A 12,040-nucleotide genomic window follows, 5' to 3' on the forward strand; every position below is an offset into this window, starting at 1 on the left:
CAGAGCTCAGGTTTAGCGAGCTCTCTGGTAACTTTTTTATACATAGAAGATAAAATCTGGATGTAGAGCTGCAAAACATTCCATATTTATTACTCCGTTTATTGTAACTTTCAAAGCTGGGGTACCAGACACGCACAAGAATGCAAAATAGGAACCCAGATGGACGGTCTAATGTTTCCCGTTTGCTATTTCTCACTTTGCAAATTCCCTACATGGCGTGCACGCAAGGAGAGAAAAAACAACAATTACCCACCGTGCTAGATTTAAAAGCTTTTAATGACGTAGCATATATTTAACAGATAGGGCAAAAGTCGAGAGGTACAGGTCATAACAACTGAGCACCGGGCCTGAGTGACCACCTCCCTGCTCAGGCCCAGCCTCTGGAGTTCATTCCAATCAATGCCATTTTGATTGTGCAGTAAGATGAAAATTTGTCATTACAATCGTTACAGTGACAGAGAAATGCACACTATGTATCAAATAGCAAGGTAATGAAGCAAATTATAACACAGTGTGGCAACGCACAAGCAAGTAACCATTAGGGTAACAGGACTTTGTCCAGTAAATGCTTCAGTTCCACTTGTACACTTACCAATGATTTAAAGGGTTTATTATACATCTAGTTTTATTATACTTTGTACTAGAATTATCTCAAACATACAATATAATGTATTTCAGCAAAAAAAAAAAAAAAAATTGAAGTTGAAATTACAGATTATTTAAAACAGTATCAGTTTTCTATTCCTTCTTGGATCCCGACATTCTTAACCGTCGTCCAGGCTGATGCAGAAGAGCCGCATGTCGTGTGTTAGTAAGTGATGCCAGATACAAACGGTTTGGTCTGTAGAGTTAACAATGGGGCTGCACTGTGGCTGCAGCGAGATCATAATACACAATCTGTTTATTCCAGGTTAGACCCAGCACTTCTAATAGTCAAGACTCAAGGTAACCACTGGAAGTAAATGGAAGAGAATGGTGTTGGGAAATTGGTACATTTTGTCTGTGGTGAGCACAGGAAGTACTGTTTAAGCACCGCTGTCTTGCATACCAACAGCACTAGAGGCGGGTTATTTCCAACACAGCCTCACAAAATTGAGGAACCGTTTAAATATTGAGATCTAATCTATATAATTTCGTTAAAAAAAATCTGGTCTTCCCTCTGCACCTCAAGCTTTTTTGTAACTTGGAGATAAAGTGTTTAGGTGTATTTTCCCCTTCCCACCCCCCCACCCCCGAGAAATGCTCTATAAATTAAAAGAAAAAAATCAACCACATTGAGGAACATTTAGGCACAGAGAGTAATGTGTTGGTTCTGAGCTTGCATGCTGGAATTTCACTGAAAAGGTTAAGAGAAGGGCAGGAGGTGACGGAAAGGAGTTCACTTCTTTTTGCCAAAAAGGCTGAACCTCTTTTCTTTGTCTTTCTCTTTGTCCTTCTCCCGTTTGCCGGGACTGGACTCGCTGGTGATGGTGACAACGCTGGTGGGCAAGGTCTGAGCCCGGCTGGATGCTGGCGTGCTCTGGGTGCTGGCGGACACCTCGTGTTTATCGGAGGAGATGGCAGAGGAGATGGCCTGGATCCATGTGTTCATTTCCTCCTGGATGAAGGAGGGGACACAGGTGAGACTCAACTAGGAGGGACGGGCATGAGATGCTCTCGGTCCACCTGGGTGACCGTGTGAGCCTCTGTGGGCTGGAAGGCTTGGGAACGGTGTGTCTGCCTGAGAGGGGAAAGCAGTTCCCAAACGAACCTCTGCTTTGTCAGGACAGTAGTGAACATGATTGAACGCTCACCAGAATTCGGTTTACGGTACCTGAAGGTCCCCACTCTAGTATGTGGCCCTACAAACGTGGACGAGCTGGAAAGACTGGTCTACAGTAGGGTGTCAGGTCCCACCCTAGAAGATGCTTTTTCTTTTCCTTTTTTAAACTGAAATATATTTGACGCATAACATTGTATAAATTTAACAGAAGTTGCTTTTTTCGAATTTAAAGCCCTGCATACGTGTTGTTTTCCCATCGGCTGACCCTCTCTCCTCTCAAGGAGGAGCACAGCCATGCAATGGTTGGTTAAAGGCAGTGGGGTGCAGTGGGTGCAACGGGGAGGCTCCTGACTGGGCTGCAGGATCCACACCCAGTCCTGGGACCTGCTCCCTGTGCTTCACCCACAGTTCTCCTCCGCGGACTTCAAGGGACCCTGCACTAGGTCTCCTGCTGCGGCGGAAGGGCAGTGAGATGACATTCACCGCCTCTGAGAGGTACAGGAGAACTGAACACCTGCCAGCGTTCATGACCGTGGAGGCCAGAGGCCAGAAGCCACCACTGGATCATGACTTATGTGAAGAACATCGTAAATAAAGCTCATCGGGCCACCAACACTTGCAAACGTCTAAGTATCTGAAAAAATGAAACTTAGAAACTTACATCGTCTTTGGCTTGGAAGAGGTACTCATTGCCGTCATTTAGTCTGTAATTTGAAGGAAGAAACTCAGTCACAATATAACTTAAGGAAGAAAAAAGAAAAAAAATCCCCCAACTCTCACGTGGGATACAAGCAGGCCGCGGGAATCACACCAGAAATGCCTGTGGGAACCCTGCACACGTCGCCCACTGTGCCGGGGGCCTGCACAGGCCCAGCAGCCGCACCCCGGGGCATCAAGAAGTCATATAATTGGGCCAATATGCACAGGTAATGTGGGTGTTTCAATCACTGGAAGGATTCAAAAAGCTCTGAACATGTCAACACCTGGATCTGTTGTGGCAAAGACCACTGGGGATGACTGATCACTGCTCTAAACTGAACGCAGAAGAAAGCTCTTTAAAACCCACGGGCCCTCCTGAAATTCTGCCACTGGACTTACATCCCCCACATTAACAAACACCAGGCTTTCTGAACTGACACCCAGAAAAGTTCTTCTAGACTTCTCTTCTCATACACCTCTCAGAACAAAAGAAACTGCCCTGGCCGGGCTATCGCTGTGACACGGAGAGGACGCTGGCTGGGAGGGCCCCTCCTTCTCTGCTGCATCGAGAGGAAGCTGGTGTTGCCGGTGCAGAGGAGGTAAATGCCCTCTGCCGATATCCCGACGCTCTGAAGCTGCATCAAGGAAGTACAAAGTGGGCGTGCAGCCAGGGTGGGTGCCAGGCTGGCCGCGCCTGGTCTTACAGCGTGTAAAGCGTCCCAGGTCCCTGGGGCCTGCCTCCAGTGCCCGTCCAGGCTCAAGGAATCACCCCATTTGAACTGCTCTCGTTTGTGGTCCTTGGCCTCGTCCAGCTGGCATGAGGCTCACGTGTAACTGAGGACCAAAGTTTGCTTTTCAAATCCCAAACCAACAGATGAAGTTAGTATCAGACTAAGTATCGTCCTAACCACTAACATGTTTACTTTTCATGCTTTTAAAAGAAAAACGGGTTTTTCCTGCCCATTTCCAAGTACAAGCCGAACTTCAGAGCTTGGATCCACTCTGTTGGGAGTCGTATGTGTTGTACAGGGTAGAGACATTTGGAACTGAATGGTTCCAGAGGCATCTGGAACATCCGCCGGGTGAGTCAGGGGAGCACAGGGCCCCTCCCGCCCCTTCCTGTTTGTCTCCACCTGGCTCCGGGATGACTCACTTGACCCATCTCCAGATAAGTCATGAGCTAAGAACAGCATCTCCTGGGTCTGGAATAGCTGCAAAGACGGGGAAACTATTTTTCTAAGCTCCCCTTAAACTGTGAAATGTGACTAGCTCACCTTGTCTCAGGAAACACTAAGTTCCAGCTTATAAAAAGGAAAGTTCCTTTTCTTCCATGTTCAGTTGTGCCGTTAACCGGCCACAGAGCCCAGAGATCCTAACCAAGACGTGTGCCTATCCAGTTTGTCACTTTGTTGGTGATTTTTTAAACAGCAGAGGAGGGGAATCAACCGATCACAGCATCTATCTAAGAGAACCAACCCCCAGAGTGAAAATAAACACACACCCACTCTCTGGCAACGCTCACCTTAGCTTGAACACGTGTTTCTTCTTTTTGTAATCAAGGGCCACTTCACAGATGGCTTCTTTCAAACTCACAGGGACCTCGCTGTGGTAGGGAATTCCGGAAGCAGCTGTCTTTGCATCTTTGTAGAAACCCATTTCTTGGTTATTTATGACACAGTAAACATTGTGCCAGGACCTGAGTAGTAAAGAAAGGAGTTTCAAGTTTCTGCCCCACACTCCCTTCAAGAACTAAGGGTCTGATTAACACGAAAATGATCCTCGCACAACACGGCATGATCCCCTGTTAAAAAAGCCCTTCCTAAATCCTGCTAAAAATACGCAATGGAACAAAATTCCTCTGTGGACTCCCAAGACAAGACACGTACTGCTAGTGGCAGGTTTTTTGTTTTGTTCTGTTTTGTTTTGCGGTACGCGGGCCTCTCACTGTTGTGGCCTCTCCCGTTGCGGAGCACAGGCTCTGGACGCACAGGCTCAGCGGCCATGGCTCACGGGCCCAGCCGGTCCGCGGCATGTGGGATCTTCCCGGACCGGGGCACGAACGCGCGTCCCCTGCATCGGCAGGCGGACTCTCAACCACTGCGCCACCAGGGAAGCCCTAGTGGCAGGTTTTTGAGGGCCACTTCTCACTCTGAGTTTGAAGAAAACCACAGTGCCCTCTTTCATTACATAAAGGTACTCCTGGCTCTGACGGGAAAGACTTTTGCTGGTGTTTGGTACACTCTTGTGGTAACAGGGTACAGGCCAAGCTCCCTACTGGAAACATGCCTGTCCTTAGGCAGCTCTTCCACCTCAGCTTCATTCTGTAATGAAGTGGCCTGGCAACGTGACAGGGAGGGGGAGGCAGACCCAGGGCCACTAGCACTTACGGTACACTGGCTGAATTCGAATAAGGTAGCCTTTCCCCCCAGGGTACAGCAAACTGTCCTAATATACCGCTTTTATTAGAACAAGACACTTTACTGCCACCTGCCTGTATTAACAAATAAATCTATAATGTCCCCAATGTGGATGGCAGCTCTTAGATGGGATTCCCTTGTACAGTGTACAACCTGTACAACCGTACATGGTGGTCCCAGGCAGTTTAGTTTACTGGTTAAGCACACGGGCTGTGGCATCAGATGAGTTTTACCCTAGCTGTGCCATTTACTAGGAAGCTACACTGAGTGAGCTTTCTTAACCTCCCAGAGCCTCAGTTTCTTCATTTGTAAAATGGAGATAATACAAGTAGGGCTACTGAGAGATAATGAATATAAAGACTGATATGGAGATAAGGTAGGGGAAATGGTGAATGTCTTAAAACATCCCACAGGAGGGAAACCACAGTGAAATCATTTCACTCTAGGGAAGACTCCCCCACCTCAATCTAGCCATATTCCTTCTCAGGAGGAACTACTAAGGCCTCTTCTTGCTGTTCCCACACACACACACGTAACTCTGCCTTCTCTTGGTGAATAAAAAAGCACTCTACTGCCGCTTCCCAACGTCAGTCCCGAGGAGGATGTAACGCCCGGGAAGCTACAGAACAAATCAACCACATAAACACACACTCCCCTTTCGATCAAGAGTGGCCCACCCCCAGCTCTTAATGGGCCGGCTCCCCCCCCCCGGGACCGCCTCAGCCTCTGTGCTGTTACCTGCTTGAGGCCTTCTTATTGTGGGCCTCCCACTCGTGCTTCCGATTCAGGAAGCCTTCCATCTGGGCCAAAGGCGTCTCCTGGGTCCTGGCCGGCAAGGTGGCAGCACTCTGGGCCGGGAGGGCAGTCTTGGCTTTGCGCTCGGAGGTGGGAGAGGGGATGGGGCTGGACTCTTTCGAGCTTGTCCTCTGTTCTGCAGCGCCATTGACCATTTCGCTCGTGTCCACCGTTTCTGCCATCTAGGGACAGTGGAGAGGCCGTTCAGCTAACCCTGCGAGCCCCCGGGGTGACCACATACGCTCTGACTCGCACACGTGGCTGTGTATAAATGCCTGGCACAGATCGAGGCAGTACAGTAAAACCATTGCACATCCCACAAAGCCAGCTGGACACCAAGGACATTAGAAGGTGGGAATGGATTAATACCCGCCCGTTTACGGGGAAATGAGAAAAGCGAAATGCCAGGATGAGTTTTACTGCACTCTGTTCCTCTGATCAATCCATTTTCTCTAATAGAACTCAGATCATTTCCTCTTATGGTTACTTTAAAACAAAAGGACAACAGTTAACAATCACACATATTAAATATGAGAGAGTGGACGTTATACAGCAGCCACCTTACAACCAAGGACGCCACCAGAAGGGCTGGAAGTTGAAGCGAAAGGGCATTCACAAACAGATGGATAGACAACTCTATCAGAACTACACGGCATTCCCCCAAAGTCAGACAAGAAAGACCTTTGGTTTCTGAAAATGCTCTCCGGCTCTCCTCCCACCACCCCTCGACACATCGTCATAAACACATGCAGAAATTAGGACGGCAATCATGCATTTCACATCTACCATCCCCGTTAGACTTTGGAACTTAAGAGCTGGAAGGAAATGAGGCAAGTCAACGAACATCAATTTAACCACATCTGCCGAAGTTGTATCGTGAGTGGGTTGTAGTTTGTGTTAAAGGAGCTGGAAAAGCCAATCACAGTCACTCAACACCACACGGCTATTTACCCCCAAACAAAGACAGAACCAGGGCCTTCCCCATCACGTGTTGGTTGATCACGGTGCCTTGCTGCACTGAGACGAGAAAGCCCAGACAGCCAGGCTTCCAGCGGCTCTGACCCTTCAGGCTGGAGACGTCTTCGGGAGCTGTTCCTTCCCAAGCTCACTTATACTGTAACCCTCATGGCTTTCCGGCTTGGGAAATGCAGTAGGGTCTCCATTCATTATCGCTTTCAGCCTGTGTGCCATCAACTGTGTACCATGAACTGAAGCGGCCCCTGGCTTGGTACACCCAGGGCGTGGGATTAGCGAGTTACTAAAGCTGGGTGTGGCTGACGCTTTAGTGGATTACAGACAACCTGCACCCTTCGTACACGGACAAACACGGAGGTGTCAACGGCACGCTCATTAGATACGTCCCCCACCTCTGCTGCCCAGAACCACGTGACAGCAAAATTAGCAGCGACAGCCTCAACAGGATCAGTGGGAGACTGGCCACCACCACTTGAACATCCGATATGTCAACTCTCAGGAACTGGGATGTCTCCGTTGGACCTTATCTAAGTGGTGGGCTGGGAGTCAACTGTATACTCTGTCTATACAAACTATTACTGTCAGCAGCGGGGTTTAAGGTAAGACTAGAGGCTATGCACTTGAAGGGTGTTTGTGATTAGAACCCTTTATCCACACAGCAACGTGGAAAAAGGATTCTTAGGGCAGAATGGCCTAGGGAGGAGATGCATGGTGATTATCCTGGCCTTGCAAGTGACGGCCTGTCGACCAGTGCTTATAAGGAGTAGGCCACTTAAATATCTCTCTTGCCTTTCCCTTTGAAAGGAGGGACAAAGGGGAAATAGTAACCAAAAAAACAAAGCCCCCGAGTCAAAAGTGAGTGAGTGGATTTTAAGGCTGACACATCTGTTCTAGTGTGAGATTTCAGGAAACTTCTGGTTGGGAGGAAGTATGAGATCGGTCTGGAAGGCCTGTGCCAGGCATGAGTCCAGGGAGACATGGGGTTAGTGTCTATAGAAACCAGGTTAAACAAAAAAAAATTAGTGCTGCAGGTGTGACTCAAAAACTGCTAGTGACAGCAGTGACCTGGATAGAGGAACGTTTACTGGAAAAAGGCTAAAATTTATCATACTTGGTCCAACTTCAAGGTAGGTGACAGCCAGGGGAAGCCCCTTCTGGGGGACATTCTGCAGCAAAAATTTTTTTCTTTAGAGTTAGAAGGAAAGAGAAAACCCCAAACCAGTAGGCAGAGATAATTAATGTTTATGCAAATGAATCACTAACCAAGAAAACAAGGAAAATAAAAGGAACAAAATGAATTTTAATGGACATGTGCTTAAGCATGCCAACAGACAACACGCCACTAGAGACAAACATCAAAAGCAAATCGTAGTGCTGTGACCAAACAGTGGGTACATGTGGATACACCCCTACCCCCACCCCACGTTGCTTCTCTTTAGCGATTAGTGGCTGCGTACACCTGAGATACTTCAGTCAGGAGGTGAACGTAAATGCAACGTGACAACTAGTAGCACAAGGAACACCTGATTGGTTTTCTAAGTGCAAGAAGCAACACTACCTTCAAGTTCATTAACTTGAGTCTCTGCACCGTGACTCAGAAGAACGAAAAGAACTTTTCTTCTTCTGATACAATCCAATTTCAATTAAAACTCTGTCTGGCAAGCTACAATTAAAAAATCTAGATAAAAATAGGCATGAGAACAAACACCGAAAGCATCACAGCACTCCTTTCTTTCCTGTGTGCTTATGTGGCTTTGTTTTGTTTTGTTTTGTTTTTGGTCTTCTGAATACGAAAGGCATAAAATTGGGTATTAGCCCTCATGATACAAAATTTAAACATATATATATGGACACATCACATATATACATATAGATCAATGACACATATCATTTGGAGCCAGTTAACACATGTCAGGGCTCCCTAATCACCAAAGATGAAGCAGTAGTTTCTTTTCTAAAATGAATTTTGGTGAGTTTGAAGGCAGAGACCCAATAATGGTGCATACTACTCCCAGAACATAAGAAGCTTGGCATCTATCTATATACCCATCTACGGTCGCAAGTAGATAGATATGTACATAGAAATGAGGAAAAAACAAACAAGATGCTATATGATGTTATCCTGACAAAAGAAAAAAAAAAGACATGCATCATGAAAAGACAAATTAGACTTAACTCATGGAGAACACATATCAAAACAGGTTTTCTGATTCCACTAACATCTAAATATGGCAAATGAGCAAGTGAATGTCTCACAAGGCTTTGATGTAATATGGACTTGGTTTGGTGAATAGAATTTCGTTAAAACATTTTCAAATCCCTGCTGGTGGTCTGATAAATGTCACCCTAAACGACTCTTTATTAGAGAGCTTCACAGAAGGACTTAGGAAAACGAAAAATGAATCAGAAGATCTATAGGAGACATACTACAGAGACGCTGAAGGACTTCTGGAGCCTGGAGGCAGGCAACAGCTCCTGGGGGGGTTCCCCCAAGTGCGTCGTTCAAGTAATCAGGGTGAACCAGAATGGCTTTTGTTCCATTTGTTTGCAAAATTTAAACAGTTTGACACCCTGAAGTCATCAACTGAACGGAGAGGCGTGGAGAAGTCTGGTAGGCAGGCTTCCCCAACGGGCCGGGAAGCGCTGCCACACTTGCCACATCCCATGTTCCGGCGGTGCCGACAGTGACCCAGACAGAGGCGGTGGCAGCAGTCAGTGGGCCCCTGACTCCTGAGGCCGGCTGCATTATCTGCTGCAAGCGAGCCTACAATTCTCGGTTCAGGACTTGGCAGAAAAAAATAAAGAGAGGACCTGGTTTGTAAAAAAGTAATAAATGATCTGAGGGTCTCAAAACTGTTCAGATTCTGCACCTAAAGTTTAAAAAAAACCTTCCCAAGTAGATTCAACCTTTTTTTTTTTTTTTATCATTTTCAATAAATGAATGTATCCTTCATGGAATGTTACACAGCTGACTCTAGGTTTTAATCTTAGTACTGGAAGTCTCCCTCCTCAATTCCTAGTAAACTACTGCAGGTTAATAACTCTGTAAAGGGGGCTACGTATAGTGCAGGACTGCACCCTGTTAGTATAGCTGGATGTGTCATACCTGTCAGATTCTAGTTTTCTTCTTCATTTTGCTGTAATCTCATTTAATTTCAATTACTCACGTAAGGCTTTCGCTGCAAAATCTTAATAAAGTAAAAAGCTCACGATAAATAAACAAAAAATACGTATGTTGCTTTCAGGCAACTGAGCATCCATCAGTTAAAAAACTCAAATAAACATGAATTAAACGCAAACAAATATGAAACCAAGGAAGGCTATGAATTAAGTAAAATTTTTAACACTGTGGGTGAAGTGGAAGCCAAAAGGTCAAACCAACAGGATTTGGAAAGAGTGGTTCTTGACAAATGGTAGTGAACTTCACAGTCCAGACCACGGCTGGTCACTGGCTGTCCGTCTGCTATTAAAGTTTTTGTAGTTTTGGTAGGTTTGAGAGCGGTAACTAACCCGTGGAGATCCCTGTTCAGCCGGCAAACCATTCTGGGAAACTTGCTCTCCTTTTGAAGCATCCCTGTTGGGGAAGGGGGAGAAAGAAGACAGAGGAGAGAAGAGGAGGAAAGGGGGAAGGAGGGAGGGGAGAGGGGAAGAAAAGAGGAGGAGAGAGAGAAGAAGATGGGGGAGAACACAAGTCAACTTCATTAGAGCCCTTCTCTCAGGAAAACATATGCAGCCCTCTTTCACATGACGTGATTTCTTTCTAAAAACTCTTTGTTTCAAATTGACTCTAGATAGAGAGAGTAAGACCACAGGCATCCCTACCCATAAAGGTGGCATTCAGGGTTGTCATGGAGCTTGGACCCCAGCAAAATAATCAGCCTTTCAGAAATACAGAGTAATTTTTGCCCTTCGTGTCAAAGTCACCCAGAACTTTCAGAAAGCATCACCACCCAGTCACTGGCCTGAAATCTGGGTAGTTCACTCCATCCATTTACTCATGTGGAAATTCTAAGTGTGTGTGTGTGTGTGTGTGTGTGTGTGTGTGTACACACACGTGTGCACAGCAGAGATGGTTGCTGTCGACATTCCACTCCCGCTGCCAACATTGCAGTGTGACTGTGGACAAGTCACTCTCCTCAAATGTTACCCAGGGGTGACCGTACGGAGTCTCAGTAGTCTTCAGAAGTGACTAACAGGAAGGGCACATCAGCACGGGCTTAGAAAGTGTGCTCCCTAAACCTCTCTTGTCACTGAAGCTGAGACTGAAGTGGGCGGGCTGCCCGTGACTCACCACTGCTGCTGGGACTCGGTCTCCTCGGAAACCTTCGAGCTCGGCTCAGGAGAAGGCGGCCGCCTCTTCCTCTCCTCTTCCTCTTGCTGTCTGCGCACTTCCAGTAGCTCCAACTGAGGGAGAACACGCTGATGTGTGGCAGAACCCCAAACTCTACCTCTTTTAAGGGGAGGGCTCCAGGCAAACCCTCCCGTCTGAGTGGTCTACGCTGGATCACGCGGGACAACCAGAAGCTCTGACATCCTAAGCAAAATCTCGTTAAGGTGACAGGAACTGCAGCTACAACCCAGAACCACAGGAAACAGAGGCCTGAGTGATGAAACAGATCCATTCTACGGGATGGCAGAAGCCCTGCGAGTTGTGTGTGCCCCTGGGATAGCGGGTTTAGTTTCTAAACGAACTCTGCAGCTCTCAACTTTGCTGAGGAAGAAAGCACCTGAGCATGAGGGTCCGTGCTGGACTTCTCATCAGAGGTCAGACCAACACCACTGAGTCAGAGCTGCAATAATTCCCACAGAGGCTTCTTGTGCTGCGGTAGGGATTCAGGTTCAGCCAAACCTCAATAACACGTTAATAAAAGCCAGGAGACAGACTAACTGGAACTAAGCCATTTCATGAGCAATGTATGCATGTACCCAAAGTATTCCGTTTCAACACACATGTGTCCAGGTACATTTTAGATGCCCACGACTGTAGAAATCGGGAAGCACACCATAAAGAATCAGCTTTCCACCAGGAGTGCAAGTGTCTTGGGAGAGAAAAGACCAGTTGAGCAAGGCCTGTCCTGAGGCCTTTATTTTGGCAGAAGAGATTATCAGGACTGGGGAGAGTTTTCAGTGGTCTAAGATCGAGCTACTAGTGCTTGACGGGAATTCTAATCCTGAAATCGGAAGAAAACTGTAAGGCTATGCTCCCTAGAAACCACGGCTTCTATGAGGTACAGGAAGAAAAGCAGATCAAAAGAGAAAAGCAAATCCCAATCGATCAATCCCCAGACAGGAAGTGACCACAGACCTAGGTGCCCAGGAAGTGGTGGTTGAGGGGGCAGGAGCCCCGGACCATCTCCCCACGTTCTGTACCAAGAGAAACACCAACTCCAGG

The 12,040-nt window shown here is 47.0% G+C and overlaps 1 protein-coding gene across 4 annotated transcripts in view; it reads right to left on the reverse strand.

The window, feature by feature from the left end:
- Positions 1-258: 258 nt before the first annotated feature.
- Positions 259-12,040, reverse strand: part of SPTBN1 (spectrin beta, non-erythrocytic 1) — a 198,932-nt gene continuing 187,150 nt past the window's right edge. For all 4 annotated transcript variants that reach the window (XM_060026609.1, XM_060026610.1, XM_060026611.1 and 1 more), the window contains 6 exons: positions 10,940-11,052; positions 10,159-10,222; positions 5,617-5,855; positions 3,984-4,157; positions 2,424-2,466; positions 259-1,597 (listed from right to left, as the gene is read on the reverse strand). In XM_060026609.1, the coding sequence (XP_059882592.1) occupies positions 1,379-1,597; positions 2,424-2,466; positions 3,984-4,157; positions 5,617-5,855; positions 10,159-10,222; positions 10,940-11,052 (852 nt within the window). In that variant the 3' untranslated portion in view covers positions 259-1,378. The remainder of the gene's footprint in view (positions 1,598-2,423; positions 2,467-3,983; positions 4,158-5,616; positions 5,856-10,158; positions 10,223-10,939; positions 11,053-12,040) is intronic.

Source organism: Delphinus delphis, chromosome 12, assembly GCF_949987515.2.
Source record: "Delphinus delphis chromosome 12, mDelDel1.2, whole genome shotgun sequence".
In the NCBI taxonomy this organism is placed as follows: domain Eukaryota; kingdom Metazoa; phylum Chordata; class Mammalia; order Artiodactyla; family Delphinidae; genus Delphinus; species Delphinus delphis.